The 23,814-nt window shown below is 33.4% G+C and overlaps 1 protein-coding gene across 1 annotated transcript in view; it reads right to left on the bottom strand.

Moving 5' to 3' along the window:
- Nucleotides 1–1,416: 1,416 nt before the first annotated feature.
- Claspin (claspin) overlaps nucleotides 1,417–23,814 on the bottom strand; it is a 31,078-nt gene continuing 8,680 nt past the window's right edge. Inside the window, exons 7-16 of the mRNA XM_072534189.1 lie at nucleotides 20,406–20,729; nucleotides 20,197–20,345; nucleotides 15,227–15,328; nucleotides 14,878–15,120; nucleotides 11,043–11,340; nucleotides 10,542–10,682; nucleotides 4,565–4,770; nucleotides 3,979–4,365; nucleotides 2,901–3,071; nucleotides 1,417–1,629 (exon numbers count right to left, since the gene is read on the bottom strand). Coding sequence (XP_072390290.1) covers nucleotides 1,492–1,629; nucleotides 2,901–3,071; nucleotides 3,979–4,365; nucleotides 4,565–4,770; nucleotides 10,542–10,682; nucleotides 11,043–11,340; nucleotides 14,878–15,120; nucleotides 15,227–15,328; nucleotides 20,197–20,345; nucleotides 20,406–20,729 — 2,159 coding nt within the window. The 3' untranslated portion in view covers nucleotides 1,417–1,491. The remainder of the gene's footprint in view (nucleotides 1,630–2,900; nucleotides 3,072–3,978; nucleotides 4,366–4,564; nucleotides 4,771–10,541; nucleotides 10,683–11,042; nucleotides 11,341–14,877; nucleotides 15,121–15,226; nucleotides 15,329–20,196; nucleotides 20,346–20,405; nucleotides 20,730–23,814) is intronic.

The following is a 23,814-nucleotide window of genomic DNA, read 5'->3' on the forward strand; positions in this document are numbered from 1 at the left end:
AGTAAAACATAAAGATGAGAAAAAGCTTACAGATCCTAATAGTATAGACAAAAACTTAATACAAGAGGAGGGTCACAAAATAATGTAGGCAAAGTATCTTAAGAAATACTTCGTGTGAACTTTAGCTTTAAGAAATATGACAGAAGTAGAAGGAATTGTTCCCGCCAAGCGATATAATTAGAGGTTAGCTTGGCTCCTTATGTAGAAGCTTAATTCGTAGTCAGTTTTGTATTTTACAATTTAATAATAAAGTGCCAAACGCTAATTTAGAGCCTATTTGTTTTCTTTTCCTAGGTCGCCACATAAATTAGCGAGGAAATGGCCCCAACCCAAGAGACAGCGAATTTGACGATAGTTCTGTTGACGAATTGCTGTTGATCTGTTGGCGAATTTAATTGAAGCTGATAGAAATGTAGCCGTATTGTTGACTCTCTTAAGTGAAGATATCTATAAAATTTTGAAAAATTTACGTTCACCTGCTAAGCCAAAAGATACAATTACTGGCTAGTCAATTTAAACCCAGAGTTTCTATATATAGAACAAGAATAAAGTTGGATTCATTGAAAGAAAGTGAGGAGTCAATCAATGATTGGTTTATTAAAGTTAAAAATGTGACAACAGATTGCGACTTTGGTAGAAATCTATTATATAGAGTCCAGGAAAAGTTTGTTGTAGGGATGAGACAAGGCCCAATTTTAGATCGTTTGTGCGAAGAAGACCCCAATAGAAAGGAGTCGAAAGAGCTGCTGAAATTGCTGTCAAAAGAAGCTTCTATGAGGGAAGCTAGAGAATAGAGTAGATTGTGCACTAATCCCAATGCTTTGCACCGATAATATTGTCACAGGTATTCTAATTCTATAACCACGGAACTGGAGAGATGCATCATGTGGTGTGTTCAGCCTACTTTCCGGGTGATGAGTCTCTAGGTCTACCAAGCATTATAAGCGACATAGTTGCATATTGACTAGGAAAAGAATTGCAGATTATTATGATGTGATGCCAATGCACACCACACCATATGCGGCAGCGCAAACATTAACGCAAGGGGTGAGTCTATTTTGACTTTTGTCTTATCTGAAGGTTAATTATATTCAATATAGGAAGCAAACCAACTTGTGTCACTGGGGCACAAACAAAAAAGTGTTTGATTGAACACTCTGTACCATCAAGGTATGCGAGATATTAACAAATTGGTATGTGTCGATTTGACCTTAATATATTTCCATCAGAAATTAAATCCTAGAGATAAAAACTGGGTAGGATATAGAGAGTCTCTCAGTAAAAATCTCAGGAAAAGTATGAACTTGTTTAAATGGGTAGAGGCTATAAATTTAGCAGTACAAACGGCAAGCAAAGCTATTATCAAGGCGTACCAGGGAAACTGTTTGGGAAAAAACAAGACAAAAAAAACCAAGATTATCAAAATATTAAAATATATTACAGACTGTATAAACATTTTTGTCTTACTATTAATAAAAATAAATAGAGCCGCTAGGAAACGCCAAACAGTTTGGCCTTGACGTCTGGTTTGTCAGGTTTCTTCTTCCTCTTTATGGCAGGACTTAAATTATCAGTCAATCTTAACTTCTTTATAGCTCGTGGAGTAGCATCTGCAGCTTTTCGTTTGTTCTAAAAATAAAATTTTTATATTTAGATACTTTTTAATTTGCACAACATAAAACGGGACAATAAAGAAATTTAATGTGTACTATGCATCTCCATCTGTTTGTACGTCACAGATGGCATTGGGGTAACAATCAATTGTTTAAACATTTACTTTTGCGTATTAACAATGTCTCAGCCGATTTAGAATCCTGCGGACTGTTAAATACGTACTGTTACTCATTTTTTAAGTGATAAATGCGTGAATGTACTTAATATCCACCGTTAGATTTGTAAAGAGTATGCACAAAACATCTAGAGTGATAGAATGGTACGCAAATGGATGATAGCTTTCCAAGACGGACAAAAAACGTTCATAATCAGAAACGGACTAGGCAACATGAGTGATCACTGACGATTTGAGTTTGATTTTTGGTCACACAATTAGGTTTGAAAATTCCAGAACCATAGCAATTATTTGTTTCTATAATCCAAGGCTTATCGGAGAAGCCATTGAGATCTAAAAACGCCCTAATTGTATCAATAATAGAGATGACGAAATCGAATAAATTCTAACTTAGAGGCAGGTCGTCAATCGCAATAAACGCTTTGTCCATCAGCCCAGATTTAGCAGTCAAGAATCTTCACGCTACCTGCACCTAATACCATATCATCATCGACGACACAAAAGTACAATCTCAGAATTGAAGAGGCAATAGTGCATTGCACAGTAAGAGATCCCAGACACCTTGGTGAGTTCAGAGAGAGAGTCGAGCGTTCTTTGTGGACATTAGGCACTAGAAATCATGAATGCAGATATTTGTGTCTGGAAGGTATTACTTTTTTAGTATAGGACTTTCTCTCTATTTGTCCTTATGCTATGTATTTTTGATATTTTAACGTTTGACATTGACGTTTTAATAGTAGAAGAGCAGTTTTTTATTTAAGATTCCTCCACTCTATACTCTTAACTTGTCTTCTTAGATTTCTATAAGATCTTTGGCATCAAATAGTGCTAAACTGAAGACCTGAGAACCTGGAGGACATAAAGTAGGTATGTAACCCGCATTTGCTACTTATTCGAATACCATTCGATGGAAGAAAAGAGAAACAAGTCGAAACCTGTATCGACTACGTAAAGATTGCTAAAATTTACCACAGCTCTAAATAAATTTACAGATTCCTTTCTGGCTGTCTAATACGCATCTAAACAACACAAATATCCTTCACTTTCAATCTAAAATCTGAGAAAATGTTTATTAAAAGATAATTTATATCAAATTTTAAAGCATACTTACAAAGATAGTCAATTTTTCGGTGGCTTCTCTAACCTCTACAGTTTGAAACAAAAAGTTCTTCGAGTTTTTGGCTTTTTGAGCAATGACCTCGCTTGTAGTCGAAATTTTGTTGTATTCTGCTAACCGCTGCAAGACCTCATCGCCACGACTTAGGAAAGAACCTCGTTTATGCTAAAAAATATTGTTATTAACGACAAAAAAAGTATATTGTACTTAGAAAAATAGAAAAAAGTAGTTAATTTAAAAACGTAACCTCTTGCTATGTCTTTGCTTGTATAATAATGCGTGGTGAAAGCAAAATAAGTATAAGTGAATCGCGGTGAGACTATTCTACTTCGGACTTTAAGAACAGAATGTGTATATATACCGGTATGACTGTATTTAAAGCAGCAATTTATACGGAATTAATAGCAACAGTTTCTAACCGTCTTTAAAGTCCTTTTTAACAGCTGTAAAGAATATTTTAACGGGTCTTTATTTGTACAACTCAAAATTTTACTATAAAGGTCTTATATAATATCTGTTATATAATCCAACCCGATGGGCAGACCAAATGAAGACTGGTATGAAAATCCCTACATGAAGCAAACCATCCATCTGACACAGGATCGCAGCAAGTTGCTATTAGAGTGTCACCACGTCTTGACAAGAGCTCATGGAACGAGGAGGAAGATGTGCAACGTGCAAACAAACCTCACGAAAGAGTTTTTTTCGTGAGGAAATTTTCCGTATAAATGAGGAAGGGATCCCTGGTCACAGAAATTACAACGAAGCCTCAGATAAGATGGATAACAATGATGACGACAAGGCGAGAATGCAGACCAAACGGAACAGGCGAAAAATCAAACCATTGCAAATTGCGGAATTTAACCTCTTTTGGTAATCTTTAGAATCCAGTAGAATGGTCGATAAGAGGATAGCAAAAATTGCAAGTTCTGTAAAACCCATTACATCCCAGAGTCCCAAGACTTAGTTGTAAGAATAAACAAGAGTTGGTACTAAATTAAGAGGAAGAAGAGTTTTTCGAAATTATTTCGATCAATGGAGTGGTTGTTATTAAATTCACTAAAAAACTTACCACTAAACTGAAAGCAGTCTTAACTATAGGGCTATTCCCATTCGCAATATTCTTCTCAGTAGCCTGATTCCCCTGCGAATTACTTAAACTCCTTTGTATAACTTTATGTCCAATTTTTAAAATTTCACTTCCGCTCAAAAGATCGATGTCATCATCGTCGAACTCTTGAGACTGTTTTTCCTTCAAAAACATTTCCCTTTCGTGACGTTTTCGACGCCATATTTCCTCGCTTTCGTCTTCTTCAAAGCCGCCGGTTTCATCGTCGCTGTTCTTCTTTTCTTCTTCCGTCATGTCTAAAGAATCGATGTTCTTCCATCGGAACTGCCTTTCTCTGCCGCTACCGTGGAGCTCTCCATCGTCGAGTAACAATTCTTGAAGTAATTTCACCTAAAAAATAAGAAAAATTAATCGTTTATATTATATATTTTCATGTATACAACACGCAATACATGAAAAAACCACCTTCAGAAATATCAACTAAAAGCATGGCTATATGCCTACAAGATCAAGGAACTTCCTATACATCTTATACTGTCAAATGTCAAATAAAAACAAAAAAAATAATAGTGATAAAATCAATATGTACCTCTCGTGTATCATCATCTAACATTCTCCTTAAATGTATCCGTTCCAGATCAGCCTTCATCTGCTTCTCATCAATTTTTTCGGCGTCTCCTGTTTCGACCTCGAGTGTATCTAAGTCTCTCTCGTCTTCGTCTGCACTACCCCATTCTGACTCAGAGAGTTCGGCTTCGTCCTCAAAGAAATCAGCCATTTTTAAAGGTTTGGATCCTAAAAAAGGAAATATGCAGTGTAATAGGAGTCTAGCAATTCGGTTGCGAGACTATTTTTTTAAAGAATATATAGCAATAATAATGGAAGAGGTGTAATTTAGATCTCTTCATCTCCCTCTCTCGGTACATAAATTAAAGGTCGCTCAAAGAAAAATGGAGAGAGCTATGTTTGGAATTCGCGTAAGAAGTACACACATCCGGCAAAGAACAAAAGTACAAAAGATACAACAAATTACGACACTAAATCAGTGAGCAGGACGAGATTCCAAAATTCAAAGACGACACGTTGGAGTGACGATATAAAAGAGTAGAAGGACACTGGATAAGAACAGCTCAAGACAGAGCCCAGCGGGGCAGTTTAATGGATGTCCAGCAATGGACAAGGTAGGAGTTCCCTTACTATGGACGTCCCCCACCACTTCTCCTCCCTACCACTTCAAATGTTCGCTACATTGTTAAACGGCTACTGTCATTGGTCCGTGAGATGTACGCCTCGAAGAAGAGCAAAAGAAATATTATTTACAATTTATTTATAATATATTTATGATAAACGTTTGTTCTTGTATTTAACAAGTGTATGTGTGCATGTTTAAAAAGAGATAAACAAAAAAAGCGTTACGTCCAAATTCTGATACGATTCTGGGCGATACGTGACTTTAAAATTCATAGATAGATACTTAAAATGGCTGATCAAATGTCTGTCTCACTTTCAAAAGATATATATATATATATATATATATATATATATATATATATATATATATATATATATATATATATATACAGATTCGGCAAATTTTCAACTACCGTATACGTTATTCAGTATGTGGAACAAAGATAACACTTAATTGTTTGAATAGAAGTGAGAGGCAGTCATCATCTCGACGGAGTAGGTATGACTTTTAAACAGTGTTGCTATTATTTCTTTTACATCTTTCCTTCTAAATTTTAGTCCGATGCATGAGTCTAAAATAATATTTAAATCCACTACAGTTCATTGTAGAATAAAAATTAATATTGTCCCAAAAAAATTCAAATAAAGTAGCCACGTAATTGATATTTTCTAATCGATTTTATCAATTACTTTATTAGTTAACAAAGAACAGTGATTTAAGTAATTTATGTGTGGCAACAAAGCATTATTCCCCTGAAGAGTTTGAAATTTTAAGCAACGCCTTCTTTTACAGTGCGAAGCGGCATAAAAATACACCGATGACCGACAGTAATTATCGGACGTTGATGGGGTGTAGTTCTTTGCATAAAATTATTTCGTCGCCAACTTTCCGTCAGTTTTAAGAAAAACTCAAACACTTATAGGAATTCGAGTTTTAAATGTAATTTTTGTAGATTTTTAGCTCTGGTAGCTAGGAAATAAAACAATAATTAACTTAACAAACATTAACTAAATATAAATATTATTTTTATAAGAAAAAAACCAATCAAAAAAATTATTCTAAATAATTAAAATTAAAGCCATTTTTAAAAAATCTCTAACCAATTAAATGTTCAAACAAACCACCATTTTAAGCTAAACAAAATCCGAATCTATCAATTAAAGCAAGTCTCATTGCATTTAGCTGATTTGGTTGTACTCGACTACAAAGTTGAACAATTTTTTCTTACAATTCTGCTAAATTGGTGGCTCATTCGAAATTATGCCGATATAATTTTGATTTTAGCATTCCTAAGAAATAAAATACCAAAGGTGCTAAATCTGGTGATCTAGGGGGCCATTTTATTATTCCTCGTGTAGAAATTATTCCAGGAAATGTTTGTTCCAAATAATTTGTAACTTCGATTGCATTATGTGCTGGGCAACTATCCTGTTGAAACCAAACATCATCGAAGTTGACCGCAAGGTTTCGAACAGCTGGAATAATCTGATTGCGTAATAAATTTAGATACTTTCTCCCATTCAGATTTCCCGTAATAAAAAATGGACCAATTATATCATCGTTATAAATGCCAGTCCACACATTTAATTTCTTTGGGAATTGTGTTTTCACAGCAATACTCAAATGTTTCTTTTCCCTAGACCAATAGCGGACGACAGATGGATTATGACGTTTATGGATTGTGAATGAAGATTCATCGGAAAACATTTTTTAAAAAGTTATTGTTTTTAAAAAGCAGCAATAAATAACTGTATTATTTCTACAATAGAATGGTTCCCATAATACCATTTCACCATTTGAATCTTTTCTTTTTGAAAATACAGTAGAATCTCGATAGGTCAAACCTCAATAAATTAAAAACCTCTATAACTTCAAAAAATTATATGTTCCCTTCCCATCGGAGCCCAAAACCTCTACAACTTAAAATACACAATCTCGATAACTTAAATAAATAATATCAATAGTGGCCCTCAGTAACTTAAATTAACAACGCTAACATATGCTGATAAATTAAAAGCTATAGAAGCAGTGAAAAATGGATTCAAAAGAAAAGAAGTTGCGGCTCTATTTGGAATACACGAGAGTACATTATCAATCATCATAAAAAAAGAAACCGAACTATTGAAAAAACAAGAATCAGGGGACAAAAATTGCCGAATTCCCTAATTTGGAACAGTGTTTGTTTACGTGGTTAAAACAATATCGAAACAAAAACATCAGTATCAGTGGACCCATACTGAAAGAAAAGGCTATAGAGTTCGCTAATTCACTAAAAATCGATAATTTTAAAGCCAGCAATGGCTGGTTAGAGAATTTCAATAAACGAATGATTTAGCCTTAAAAAAATGTGCGGCGAAAGTACGAGCGTAAGCAAATCAGTCTGCCAAGAATGGAAATCTGACTTGCATAATTTAGTGAATAATTATGATCCCAATGATGTTTTTAATGCTGATGAAACTGGTCTGTTTTTTAAATGTCTTTCCGAAAAAACATTAACATTCAAAAATAAAAAATGTCATGGAGAAAAACACAGCAAGGAACGACTTAGGATTCTGCTTTGTGTAAATTCTACGGGCACAGAAAAACTCAAACCTTTAATTATATAGGTAAGTCAAAAAAACCTCGGTGTTTTGCAGGTTTAAAATCACTACCCATGGATTATGAAGCCAATAAAAAAGCATGGATGACAGCAGAACTTTTTAAAAAATGGATGAATAATATAGATTAGCAAAGGGCAACTTAAAATAGAAAAATTGTTCTGTTCATCGACAACTGAACAGCACACGGAGACATACCACCATTAAAGGCAATCAAAGTACAATTTCTTCCACCAAACACAACATCACAACTTCAACCTTTGAATCAGAGTATCATTAAAAATTTTAAAACATTATACAGAAAAGAAGTTGTTAGAAGAATGATAGCTGATATGGAGCAAAATACGATTTCTTCTATCAATGTTCTTCAAGTAATGAGGATAATGAACAAAACATGGCAAAACGTAACACTCCTCACAGTGAAAAACTGCTTTAGAACCTGTGGTTTTTCTTCAGAACCTCAAGAAATCATTTTGAAGAGGAAGATAATAATGATCCTGAATAATGGAATAACAACATGTACTGTATTTAAAGTTATAAAGACGATGAATTTAATGACGACCCACAAACTTCATCTAAGAGCATATCAATCAACGAAGCAAGAGTGCTATAACGACTGTACGATCATTTATAGAGCAGTGTAGAAACAAAAGATAACGTATTTTCTTCTCTATGTTATTTAAAATCAAATCGATTTAGAATCTATGAATTGTTTAAATCAAAAGAAAATCACAGACATTTTTTAGTAGACTATACCTTTAATTATTGCTTTAACTTTTTGTAACGAATATCATAAATGAATGTAGTGTATAATAAATGCCTATATTTTAATGAACTTCTGACCTATATTAATCCATCACAACATAGACCCTTGATAACTTAAAACCTGTATAACTTAAAATATTTGGTTTTTCCCTTGGAATTTAACTTATCGAGGTTCTACTGTATACGCTTGGCATGTTAATTATTTGTTTTCAACCTTTTACCACGACAGCTAAAAATCAAAGAAATAGACCTTACCTTATTGACCTTAAACCTGCTGTACAGATAAGGACCGCCTATTCTTTTGAGGGGAAGTCGTAAAGGGGGCAAATGGTTTATACTATTTGTCTGTCTACTGAAGTGCGATATTTATTTAGCTCACGCTGTTGTCGCATCTCAATTTCTCAATTCAGTATTCTTTGTTAATTAATGAAGTAATGATTAATCGTTTAAAAAATAATACTTACATGATTACTTCATGTAAGGTTTGTTGGGGCAATATTAATTTTCATTCTACAATGAACTGTAGTGGATTTAAACATTATGTTACACTCATGTATCCGACTAATGTTTTAGAAGGAGTTATGTTACAGAAATTTCGCAACACTGTTTAAAAATTAGACTCGCTACTCCAAGTGCGTGGATTGTGTCTCACTCGTATTCAAACAATTAAGTGTTATCTTTGTTCCACATACTGAATAACGTATACGGTAGTTGAAAATTTGCCGAATCGGTATATATATATATATATATATATATATATATATATATATATATATATATAATAATTTTCTTTAGTATATTTCAGGTTCTGTCTGTCTGGAAGTAAAACAATTATATTTTGATGTCACTTAATATTTCCACAACTAATTGTTGGCTTCATCAGAATTGCACTACATATTTATTAAAACAAAGAGATAAGCAATATTAAGAAATAATTACATAAATATTTACTCACAGAGGTAGAACTGTTAAAATGCATATAAAACAACAAAAAGTGTATAGTGTGATAGACGAGTTTCTTTGTATTTGTATATATAATATAAAGTAGAAGATAAATTGTAAATTAATTTTGAATTAAATGGATTGCACAATATTGCTGTAGATGCTGCTTAACTGATTCGTATCTGCTTTGTAATTTTTTACATTTTTTGAACACATTTCGAGAAAGAGCCTGTTTTTATAATTAGTTACTGTTTATAGGATTTCAACATAAATATAGTCAAACTTGTGACCTGTGTTGATGAAGTGTTCGACAGCGCATGTGTTTTTACCTTTATGGAAGGCACTTTTGTGCTGGGTAATACGTTGTTTTAACCATTGGCTTGTCTGTCCATTATAGCAACCATCGCAGCCTAAACACGGTATTTTGTAGATTGTATTGGTAGTGTACATTACTGGTGTCTTATCGTTAATACGAGAAAACAAACTTTTGTTATTACAACCGCTGTACCTACCAATTCTGATGTTAGTGTATGGTTTGAAGAGGGCTAGAATATTATTTGTTAGATTATCAACGAAGGGCAATCTTTTGTATTTAAAGTTTTGTGGAGCATCTCTATCCAATGGTCCATCATAATAGTGGGAGTTGTAAATTAATTGTTTAAAGAGTGTCTTCGGATAACGGTTGTTAATAAATATCTCAAGTAATTTGCTCCGACTGTTACTTAGAAAGTGGTCGTCGCATATATTGAGTATTCTATTTTTCATAGCAAGAACTGTACTGTATTTCTGGTTTTTTGGGTGGTTGGAAGCAAAGTTTAGAAATCTGCCTGATACAGTAGTTTTTTTAAGGTACGCTATTGTTAGTTTTTTTTTTTCAGCAGTAAATTGTATTTTGTCATTAAAAGAGTTAAACGGATTTAATCAACATCAAATCACCATGTAAAAGATAAAAGGATATTCCAATCGAGATATACAGTCAAGATAAATCATGAAAAAAAATAAAAGTCCATTAGTTTAACTGCTTATGTTTGAGTACCAAACTAGAACGAATTTTATAACGAAATCAATACCATTTTCCTCTGTATACTCCACTTCATTTTCTTCTGAATCATAATTTATATGTGCAGGAGCGTCATCGTCATCCTCTTCAATGTCATCATGTAAATCGATTTCCTCTTCCTCCTCTTTTTCATCTTCTGAACTTTCATCATCTAAAAAATAAAAAGCAAATTAGTAAAAGGGCAAAATCTAATAAAATTTATGAACTACTTAATGACTAAAAAGGGAAAATAAACGATAACTTTAGAAATCTTTGGAAACATTGGTAGAAATATTGTAGAAGCAACGTTAAATGAAAGACATTTAGAAACAAATATGCCCATCCAAAAGAGTTCAAACGTAGAAACAAAACATATCGAAATCGTTCCAAACAAGGTGAAAGGATTGGGAAAGAAGGATCCAGACTAGTACACAAAAAATGTACAATATGGATTTTTTATGAAAATTTAAAGTTGATTCTACAAAATACATAGTTTGTACAACAATAATAATTGTAACAGTCTATATTTTACCTGAAAATGTAAGCTTCTTTTGATTTTTCTTCCTCTTCTTCACTTCTAATATATTATCCTCCTCATCAGAATCAATTACACCACCAGTAGCAGTTATTTCTTCTTCCATTGGAAACTGAATGACTTTCTGAGAATGTGTAATCACCGGAGAATCAAATTTTCTTTTGAACGCCTCCAACTCTTCTTCGTTCATTAGCTGAGATATAATCATGTCTTGGTCTTCTCCTAAATTTTTATCCTCGTCAATCGCGTCCAATTTATGAGTCACTAAATTTTTGGAAGGTTCAACATTGAATACCTATAACATAAAAATAATATTTGTAAATTATAATTCTAGCATCGTAAATATCATTGGAGAACGAGTGTTTTTGGTCGTCTAACGCAAAAACAAGGCTGGGTTAACTTTTTTTTGTTTATCCATATGTATGGCCTTGATGTGACCAACTATACTATCAATGTAGCAATAGCTATAAACACGAAACATTTTTGGATTGATAGTTAAGTTGAATATGCCAGAGACCTGGTGAACTACCATATTTTAATGTGAATGGGTGTAGTGCAGTGTATGTGTGTAAAGAAAAGGAAGGTAAAGGTATAGGGATATTTATTAAAGACTGTTGTCGATTATTCTGAAGTCTATAGATATAAAACAAAATGTTCAATACTTTTCTTTTCTTAAAGATTGATAGGCCTTTGATAGTGGGAGGAGTGTACAGACCTCATGATTTCCATCATAATGATCTTTTGGGATTAGTGGATATGTCTTTAAACATGTTTATGAACAAAACAGTACCAATCTGGATATTTGGCGACTTTAATATAGACATGATCCAAGAGAGTTTACCACAAAAATTAACACGACAAACAATCACTTCCAATGATTTTACAATATTGAATAAAACTCTTCCTACGAGAATTACGTGCCACTCAGCTACTTGTATTGATTATATATAGTGACCAACACCTTAAATTATGATGCTAAGCTTTTTATAGCGGATGAGGGTTTAGGTGATCACCAAATCCAGTCAAAACTCATCACGTAAGTCTACCGGAAATATAATACGGTAACAAATATAAACAGAAAGCAGTTTAGAAGTCAAATAAATACTCGGAAATCAAATCTGAAGAGTAATTAATTCCTTGTGGGACGAAAAGAATTCACTTAAATAACCTTACACCTTGGTTCAATATTACATTACATAACCTTGTTTCAAAACGAAATATACACTATAAAAGCCATAAACAATTTCCAAATAGTAAGTTCCTGCAATATACCTGTAAATATGCACAAAAGCAGATTGATGAAGTGGCTAAAGCAAAAAAGATTATTTTTCAAATAAATATTCTACATTCTACATTCATAATTCTACATTCAATAGAGCTGAGGCCGTATCTAATCAATTAAATCAATACTTTGCACATGTAGGAAAATCTGTAGCAAATAAAATACCACCTCCAATAAATATAGAGCCAGGAAAATACATTTTCGAGTGGCAACAAGTCTCGGAAAGTGATATTAGAGATTTCATAAGAAAACTAAAAAAAAAAAAGGATAATCTCCAGGCTGCGATGGCTTTAGTGTGGATCTTATTAGAGACTTTGCAGAGGAGCTGCTACCGATTATAACTAAATTTTTTAACCTCTCTCTTATCACTGGATTCATCCCAAATGGCGATAGTGGGACCATTGCATAAAGGAAGGAACTCAAAGGAACCTGGAAGTTATCGTCCAATATCTCTTTTAACAGCCATGTCAAAGATGTTGGAATGTCGTGTAAATAACCAAATGTTCCAATTCTTTGATTCTTCCAGCTACTAGTTTACCAGGCAGTATGGTTTTAGTCATAGCTCAAACAAAGTCTCTGCTGCTACTGACTTAATTACAGACATATACAGCAAATTAGAGAAAGGGTTAAATAGAAGATATTGCATGTGGAGTTCCTCAAGGGTCACTATTGTGACCAACACTTTTCCTGATTTATATGAATTCAATATCCAATTTACCGCTGAAATCCATACTGTATCTGCATGTTATAACTTTAGAAACCTTTCTTCTTCTCATGGCGCCGTCTCCTATCGAAGGTTGGCGATCCAAATGGCAATTGTAGTTTTGGAAACTGCTGCGCGAAAGATTTCTGCGGATGAGCGGTCGAACCATCTCTTCAGGTCTTTCAGCCACGAGTTCTGGCGTCTTCCTACTGATCTTTTGCTCTGTACTTTTCCTTCCAGTATAACTTGAAGTAATTCATATCTTTCGCCTCTCAACACATGACCCAAGTATTGCATTTTCCTCTCTTTGATTATTCTTAGTAATTCTTTTTGTTTACACATGCGACGAAGTACCTCAGCATTAGTAACTCTTTGTACCCATGGAATTCTCAACCATAGAAACCTTTATAAACATGGATAAACTTATAAAAAGATATAGAAACAAGTGAAAACATGTAAAATATGCAGAAACGTGTACAAACGTAGATAAATATAAAACGTTTATGTGTAGAAGCATCTAAAGTATGGCAAAAATGCATATAAACAGGTAGAGCAAAGAATGAAAGATGTAAAAACACAAACAAACCTATAAAATAATATATACAGACATGTACGAACATGTAAAAATATAAATTAATATGGAAGGATGTATAGAAATGTACAAAGCGTGTATAAACATGCCAAAGGATGTACAAACCAGAAAAAACTCGTATGAACATTTAGAAACGGTTATAAACATTTACAAGCGTGTATAAACTTTAAGACGCAAGCAGAACCCAGTGGATACGTATATACACCCAGTTTGTGCACAAACATGTGAAAACGTACAGAAATAAAGAATATAAACATAGAAACATGTGCACAATAGTAGAAATACGTAAAAACATTAAGAAGCACGAGGTAGCTGGTATAAAGCATCTTTAAAACCATGTAAAAAAATGTAGAAACGTATAAAAACTTGTACAAATATATATCGATATAAAAGCACCTAGAATTGTGCAAAAACATGTAAAAACGTGATGTACATGTATAAACGTGGGTATATACAGAACCATAACAAAAACATGTACAAATATGTGATAAATTGTATAGATACGTTCAGAAATATGCAGAAATATTCAGAAACCTATAAAAGGTGCTAAAACATATAAAAAGATGAACAAATACTAAGAAACGCGTAAAAATATGCAGAGATACATATTCTATGTTCCATGTGGTAATGTAAAAACAAATATAACTTAATAGACCTATTTGTATACAGGTATAAACACACGGTCTATGTAATAATACGTCTAGAAAGGCATACAAACATGTGGAAACGTATAAAAACTTAGAAATATGCAAAAACACGTAGAATATTGCAGAATGTTTACATATATGTAGGCATTTATAGAGATAATATGTAGAAACATGTAAAATATGGTTTAAATGCATTTAACCGTTTAGAAACACTTAAAAGATGTAAAAGGATCTTTATAAACATTTACAACAATGTAAAAATGTATACAAGTGTGTGTCTTCAAAATATATATAGAAACATGCTGAACACAATCCAAAAACCGCAAGAAATTGAGAATTTAAGAACAAAACAAACTACATAAAACTCCTTTAAAACGATTCATCAATGGAAAAAATTTCCGCTAAACAAAGAGAAATGAACAAAAAGCACCCTATATCCCAATGATACGATTTTTCAATAGATTTCAAATATTAAGAAATAATCTAACAAATAATGGCCAGCAGACCTATTGTAAAGAAAACATTACCACGTTGGTATCGAACACACGCTAACAGATTTCTTTATAAAACTTTTGTACTAGATTTAAAGTATTGAGAAAAAAAAATACCTGCGAAATTCCTGTAAATTTTCCTGAACATATATTCAAAAGATCCTGCGTGGAAGGCAGATCCTGAAAATCTCCCGAACTGGCATTCAAAAGATCCTGCGTGGTCGGTTGTGTCGATGAAGGCATTTCTCCAGAATCGTTTTGCTGTTCAGAGTTATCTTTAGTCACTTCTTCATTTGAGTTTTCTTGTACATCCTGAGACGCAGGAAATTTGTCAGAACATAACTCATCCATAGCTTCAGCCTAACAAATAAAACAGTTAAAGTTAATATAAATTAATGATATGTTGTCAAAAGTAGATAGAAGCTATTATCATCAATATAAATAAAGTAAATTCGTAGTTAATTACCTGAGAGTCTGTTATTACTGAATCTGCGAATAGTTTCTTCTGTAATGTAGTATGCCAGTCTGCTTCCTTCAAGGGAGACGGTACGTTTAAAGGAGACTGTAACTAAAATTTTTAAGGTAAATAAATAACAAATAATTATATCTAATTATGTTTATAGTTTCCAAGATGACGTCCGATAGTCAAGTCGCAGTTTTAACACCGGAACTAACACCCGTGCAATGGTTTAATAATGAATTAAGGTCTTACAGATCTAATTTTTCTCTTACTAAAATACTACAAAGTCAGCTTACTGTGATTTTATTACTAATTCCAATAATAAACCTAGAGACATCTGGAAAATTATAAATTTAGAAAGAAACAATACAAGATCGGTACAACCTGATCTACCTCCAGACGAAATAAACAATTTTTACTACAATTGCACAGAATATAATTACATCTCTTCCCACTATTAATGTCGATGTCCTTCTCAATTATAAAAATTATCCTTCTCCGAGCAAGTCCTTTCTTTTCGTCCCGTTGAGGAAGAAGAGGTCTCTTAAATAATAAAGTCTCTTAGTAATTCAAATTTTCACGAAATTAATAGCAAAATTTTAAAAGAAACTTATCAAAATTATTTTAAAACCTTTCACTCATCTTATTAATTTACTTCTATCAATTGTATTTCCGGAAGTACTAAAATACTCGAACATACTACTTGTCTACAAGAAAGGTGATGCCTCAAAAATTGACAATTACAGACCCATAAGAATTGTTTCTACTTTTGTAGCATGTTGAAATTACTTAAAATATCGATATGCAATTATATAAAATTTATTAAGACGTCCCTGTGCCAAGTATTAACTATTACCCAATTTTGTTTACATTGTGAGGTAAAAGAAGAAAAATTCCAAAATATGGTTTTATTGATTTTTAAGTGATTAAATGATGTAAATTATACAATTTGAAAAGTAGTTTGATTCAAGGTCGTTTTGTAATATGTTTAACGAGAATTTTGGAGTATTCCGGTTGCGAGAACAGGTTAGATTTGAAAAGGAAGACGCAAAACTGGCCCCGGCCGATTTCGAGGGTTGAGTGAATTCAAGGTCGTTATGTAGTTTTGCGAAAAACCGGACAATTTGTCGAAAAATACGGTGAATACGGTGAGTACAACAAATTTGAAGGATAACATGTTCCATTGTTGAATTTTTAAGAAGCCCAGTCTGAAGTCTGTATCCAGTGCCGTTCAGTGCAGTCCTTTTGTTCGTGTGGCAGAGAGTTTAACCCCAGTTCTACCCTAGAAATTTTAGTAGGTCCAGTTTCCGACTTTAGTGTAATCTTTAGTGTAATCCAGGTAACTTTTTTGTTTAAACTCTTGAAGTAAAAATAAACAGTTTAAAATAATAATTGCTTTCATAACAATTTAAATTTTGATAACTACTATTGTAAATCTTATGACTCATTTTAAAGATATTTCTTTATTTGTAATAAATTATTTCTGCCACATGTTTATAGTCCAGTAACTTATAGTCCAGTAACTATTTTTGTAATTTTTGTAGCAACTTCCACTTGTAAAACAAAGTTTGTAAACGGATGACACGTAAGTGGTCTTTGTTATTTTTGGTATAAATCTTTGTAACTATTAATATAGTATTTTTTTTGTCATCTATATTTTTGTAACTGTTTGTAGAGGCAACAATAAATGTTTAATTTATTTCTCTAACCAATTTGATTATTATTTATTTTAGAAAAGTCTCCCAACCTCTTTTTGCGTTTCTTATCTTAGGAAGTGCCTTTTTTTTCTTTATCCAGCAAGACTAGGACCATTCGAAGCGGCGTCCATTTTAAATTGCTAGAGATCTTTCTTGTTGTTTTTGTAACCCCTTTGTCTAGGAGATTCATGTAAGTTTCCATTTGTTCCATTTTGTAGTTGCCCCAATCCGACCCCTTGCCGTTCACTTATCCACGACCCAGCTCTCCAAATAAGCCCTGAGTGCCGTTCGCACAGTATCGTTTATTTTGCTTGCCCTATCTCCACCCCAGTAACTTCTGTTCCAATTTTCAAATCCCTATAATTATACCCTATATGGTAGGCAAAATATTTCGTTACACTTTTGGGAAAGTGACTGAAAAGGTTACCAAACAACAATTGTATTCCTATTTTGAGTCAAATAATTATTTTAGCAACTCACAAAATGGATTCCGAAGTGCTCGTTTTACTTCGAACGCGGTATTTAATGATGTGAGCAAGGTGATTGAGGTGCTTGAACGCGGCAATCGCATAGCAATTTCTCTTTGCATAGCAATTTGTCGAAGGCTTTTGACTGCGTTTCACGCGACATTTTGCTTCAGAAATTAAATTACTATGGGATCAGAGGTATCCCTCTTTAAGTTTATAACTTTTTATCTATATGGCAGACACCAGGCGGTAGTGTCTAAAGCTCACTTCTCCGATTTTCTATCCGTAAAACATGGAGTTTTCACAAGAAGTGGGGTTTAGAACTCAATACACAAAAAACAAAATATATCCCAATAGGCGCAGAACTATCCAACATTCAGATGGACACAACCGAAATTGCATTCTGCACTGAATATACCTACCTAGGAATTGATTTCGACACCACAGGCACAGACAATAGGGAAATTAGAAAACGAATAACCCAGGCCCGTAGAACAATTGGATGCCTTAACGGAGTTCTTTGGAGCTCAGAAATTGGTAAAAGACGAAAATACAATATATATGAATCTCTCATAAAAACCAGCTTAACCTATGGTACAGAGACATGGAGACTAACAGAAAGCAATAAAAGAAAACTCGAAGCAACAGAAATGGATGTATTTAGACGATCACTTCGAATATCTAGAGCAGACAGAATTAGAAACGATGAAATAAGAAATCGGATGGGGGTAGATGGATCACTGGCAACAGACATAGAAAGGAAACAACTTATATGGTATGGCCATGTTCAAAGAATGCCAGAAACAAGACTACCAAAAATCGCCATGAAATGGATACCACCAAATCGTAAGAAACGAGGAAGACCAAAAAGAACATGGAAGGAGGGAATAACAAAGGCAATGAGCTCCCGAGACTTGACCGAAGAACAATGGAATGATAGAAATTCGTGGAAATTAGGCATCGGACAACGACGCAAGACGTTTTGAAACCGATATATATATATATATATATATATATATATATATATATATATATATATATATATATATATATATATATATATATATATATATATATATATATATATATATATATATATATATATATATATATAAAACATGGATATATATATATATATATATATATATATAAAACATGGATATATATATATATATATATATATATATATATATATATATCCATGTTTTATATATATATATATATATATATATATATATATATAGATATATATATATATATATATATATATATATATATATATATATATATAAAAAACATGGAGTTCCTCAAGGTTCGGTCCTCTTCGGTTCGGTTCTTTTGTTTATTAATGTCACGATTTGCCTAAACTCATATCTCCGTACAAATACGTACACAGATGATACGACTTACGTTATATCAGGAAAAAATAATGATGATTTACAAATGTCTTACGAGGAAGTTTCTACTAAATCTAGCACATGGTTTGCTGCAAACAAACTAAAACTTAACTCTGATAAAACGCAGATAACAAAGAGATTGTTAAACTATCGGGAATAACCATAGATAATCGACTGAACTGGTCGGCTCAAATCTCACAACTAAAGAAAAACCTATTAAGTTCATTATTTGTTAGTCGCCAACTAGCAAGGGTTGTCAATTTTGAAACATTAAAAATGACATATTTTTCTTTATTCCACTCTCACCTAAACTATGGATTAATCATATAGGGCAATTCAACAAATGCACTTCAAATTTTTAGAATGCAAAAGAAAGCTAACAGGATTTTAGCAGGGGTTAGTTATCTAGAACACTGCCGACCTTTCTTTATCAAATTCAAAAATTATGCCGCTACCTACTCTGTTGATATTTCAAGTTCTGATTGAAATTCACAGAAAACGGGCCTATTTAATAAAGCAATCAGATTTTCACGTTCACAATACGAAAAACTGTCACTACTTACGAACAAATCGCTGTAGATTAGATCTTTCAGATAAAAATTGCCCAAGTATAACTATTACAATATTTTACCAAAAAGTTTTAAGCAGCTAAGCTGTAATAGCTTCGAAAAAGTTATAAAAAAATATCTTCTAAAAAGTTATAAAAAAATATCTTCTAAAAAGTTATAAAAAAATATCTTCTAAAATATTGCTTTTACTGCTCAGAAGAATATAGGTATGACTCATTGCAGAACATCCACTGAACTGCTTACGTGTTTCGCTTACCCTTAACAATCCCAGGGAAATGAAATTACATCAGATCCCAGGCGAGAGTTTTTGTTTTTGCAGGGGAAATGAAAATCGATGCGTGAAACAAGGAATTCAGTCTTAACCTAGCCTTTGGATAGGCATCTTGCATGAGTAGAATCATTTATTCGACCCAGAAGCAAAGCAGCAATCAATGAAATCAAGACAATCTGGTTCTCCAAGGCCTAAGAAAGTTTGTGTTCAAAGATATGCTGGAAATTTTGCTTCAGTTTTTTTGCGATTGCCAAAGAATACTTATAATTGATTTTCTGGACAAGAGTAGAACAATGACTTGGAATTACTATTTGACGTTACTGACTACTCTACAAGAAAAAATTATGGAGTGAGGAAATTTGTCCAAGGGTTTGTTTTTACAGATCAACACTCCTACACATAAATCGATTGTTGTGATGTAAACAATTTAGGATTCAAAATACTACAACAACCACCTTATTCACCAGATCTGGCTTCATCGGTTTACAGTGTTTTTAAAAAGTTTAAAAGCGTTGTAAGTTCGTTGTAAAAAATTAAGGAGTGGAAAAACACTATAGTAAAAAATATTTACATACCTTCGAAGCCGAATGTGTCAAATTTTGTAGTCCAGTAATATAAGAAACAGGAGTACAGAATTTTAAATCAGAATTGCACCTTTCTCTAAAATTCTGTCTAATTGGCGTCTCCTGCTTTTGAGGTTGATACGGCGTGATATAACCATCCTCTAAAACAAAATTCATGTTAAATCTTCCAATGTTACCCCTTTCTAAACTACATCACTTACGTGTTGAATTGGAATCCTCATTACTTTTGTTCAATTTATCAGAAATATTGTTAATAGTAGAAGCTAATTCGGCATCTTCATCTTCATCTGAATCTTCAGTGAAAGCTTTTAGTATTCTCCTCAGAGGTTTTTTAAACGGCGTTACCTCTTCTTTATCGTTTGCACTTTGTATGGTTTCTTTTTCGTGGTCTTCGTTAGGTTCTTCATTTTCTTTATCCGACTTTTCATCTTCATCTTGTTCTTCCTCTCCTTCGTCATTGCTGTTATGTTCGGAGATATCATCATCTTCTTGAGGATCATCATCGGCTGCTGTTGCAGTAGCATCTAAAAATTTGTTGATATTAAAAAAGTGTTTAAACTATATAAATTTGATATAGACTATTTTTGAATTTATTATAGTTCAGGAAAATAAGCAAAAAAAGTACCCTGATTGTGTCAGTGGCCCCGCCGCGATGGTTGTTATGAGAAGTATGGACTTCTACAACAAGAACATAATGTTCTCTGCAGTCGATTTTTTGGACTTAATTAGTTATTAACAAATTAAGGTCAAAAAATATAAATTTTCGTTTTTTTTTTGTCTATGAGCAAAAAGTGAAGCATTTGAAACAAATTTGAAGGTAAGAAACTTATAATTGAAATAAAAACCTTCAAAATGGCAAAATTTTCAAATGTTTCTATCCTTATTTGTTACTTAGAAAGTTGCAAAATAGTCAGAAAATTCGTTTTTCTTTTTGTTATATAAATAATAATGTAGTAGTAAATAGTTTTATATACCTGGGATCCCTAATAACAAATGACGGAGGGTGTGACAGTGAGATACGTAGAAGGTTGACTATTGCTAGAACAGCTATGATGAAACTGGTAACAATTTGGAAAAATTCTAGCACAACAATAAACACAAAACTAAGGCTGGTAAGGGCACTCATTTTTCCCATAGCCATATATGCATCCGAAACGTGGACCTTAAAGAAAGCGGATAAAAATAAACTAGATGCTTTTGAAATGTGGGTATACCGCCGCATGTTAAGAGTATCCTGGATGGATCATCTCACTAACGTATCTATATTGGAACAACTTAAAGTAAAGGATAGCCTACACAACATCAGTAGCGATAATGGATTACGACTGATAAACTTAGCAGCAGCACTGAACATGACCGTCGCTAGCACCTATTTTGAACACAAGAATATACACAAGGTAACCTGGACCTCCCCTGATTTAAGAACAACTAGTCAGATTGATCACATCTTAATAGATTCAAGACACGGAACGGACATAATAAACTGCAGAAGTTATAGAGGCGCAAACATAGACTCAGACCATTGTTTAGTGATCTCAACACTTAGGGCTAGAATTTCAAACTCCAACAAAGAAAAAGAAATAAATAGAAAGAAATGGAATGTACAGAAGCTGAGAGATGCAACTGTTGCAAAACAGTACTGGGAAAATGTTACCAATAGGTTAAGGAATCAAAGTCTAGGCGAAGAAGACCAGAGAGATATAGACTCATTCCGGAACAGGATAAGGGAAGATATTGAGTCAGCAGCACAAGATGAAATAGGAACAGAAACTTGTACCCGAAAAAATCACTGGTTTGACGATGAATGCAAAGACGCAACACAGAAAAAAAATGAAGCCTATGCAAAAATGCTTACCCGCCGAACTAGAACAAGTATAGAGAATTACCAGACAAAGAGAAGAGAAGAAAAGAAAATACACAGAATGAAGAAACGAAACCACTTAAAAAAGGAACTTCAATATATAGAAAACCTCAACAGAGAGAAAGAATTCAGAACATTCTATAAGAAAGTTAACATCAACAGAAAAGAATTTAAGGCAAACACAAATCAATGTAGAAGTTTAAATGGCGATCTCTTAACAACAAGAACAGACGTACTAAACCGATGGACGGAATATTTTAACCACATACTTAATATAGAGGAAGAAGAAAACCCGGAAGACGAAAGCTGCGAGGTAAGCGGAGCAGACGAGAGGGAGGAGGATCCACCAACGATCCTGGAAGTTAAAGACGCTATAAACAAACTAGCCAGAAACAAATCACCCGGAATAGATAATCTCCCAGCGGAATTATATAAAGAAGGTGGCCACGATATCATAATAGCCCTACAGCAGCTTATAAAAGAAATATGGATACAGAAGTCCCTTCCCAATGATTGGAATATTGGAATACTTTGCACCATACACAAAAAGGGTGATATCTTTGAATGCTCTAACTATCGAGGAATTACGCTCCTAAATGCAGCGTATAAAATGTTCTCCAATATACTATGCCATCGTATGGCACCATATGCAGAGCGAATAATAGGACAATACCAGGCTGGTTTCAGAGGTGGTAAATCAACAATTCATCAGATTTCAACCCTAAGACAAATTCTAGAGAAAACACTGGAATACGGTGTAGACACGCACCACATATTTATAGACTACAAGGCAGCCTACGACTCTGTAAATAGAAGAGAATTGTTTAGAGCAATGATAGACCTAGGAGTACCAAATCAGTTGGTAAGTTTAACCAAACTAACCCTTGAAAAAGTTGAATGCAAAGTACGAATCCAGGGGGAACTCTCTGAACCTTTTAAAACAAATAACGGGCTACGTCAGGGAGACCCACTCTCCTGTATACTATTCAATCTAGCTCTGGAAAAAGTAATACGTACGTCACAAATCACAACTACCGGTTCAATATATAACAAATCTATGCAAATCTTAGCATATGCTGATGATATCAATATTGTTGGGAGAACGGAAAACGCAGCACGAGAGGCGTACGTAGCATTAAAGGAAGCGGCTGCAAAAATGGGTTTAATAATAAACACCAACAAAACAAAATACATGAAAATAGGTACGCAACCACAAACACTACGGCCACTTGTTATAGAAAATGACGTCATCGAAGCAGTTAACGAATTTGTATACCTGGGAACGCTCGTCAATACTGAAAATGACACTACCGCAGAGATAAGCCGCAGAATTTGCACGGCTAATAGATGCTATTTTGGGCTTAATCTCCTTTTTAAATCTACAGTTATATCAAGAAATACAAAAGTAAAACTCTACAAAACAATAATACGCCCAGTCCTAACATATGGTTCAGAAACCTGGACTTTAACAAAAAGCAATGAAAACATGTTAGGATGTTTCGAAAGAAAAATACTAAGGCGCATCTATGGAGCGGTAAATGAAAATGGTGTCTGGAGAAGACGATACAACTTCGAACTCTATAGGATATACCAGGAACCAGATATCGTAAAACACATAAAGATAGGACGTCTGAGGTGGGTAGGCCATGTAATGCGGATGGAGCAAACCGACCCAGCTAGAAAAACGCTCCTTGATAGACCTATTGGTCAAAGAAGAAGAGGAAGACCCAGAACAAGATTCCTAGATA

This window comes from Diabrotica undecimpunctata, chromosome 6 (assembly GCF_040954645.1).
Source record: "Diabrotica undecimpunctata isolate CICGRU chromosome 6, icDiaUnde3, whole genome shotgun sequence".
Classification (NCBI taxonomy): domain Eukaryota; kingdom Metazoa; phylum Arthropoda; class Insecta; order Coleoptera; family Chrysomelidae; genus Diabrotica; species Diabrotica undecimpunctata.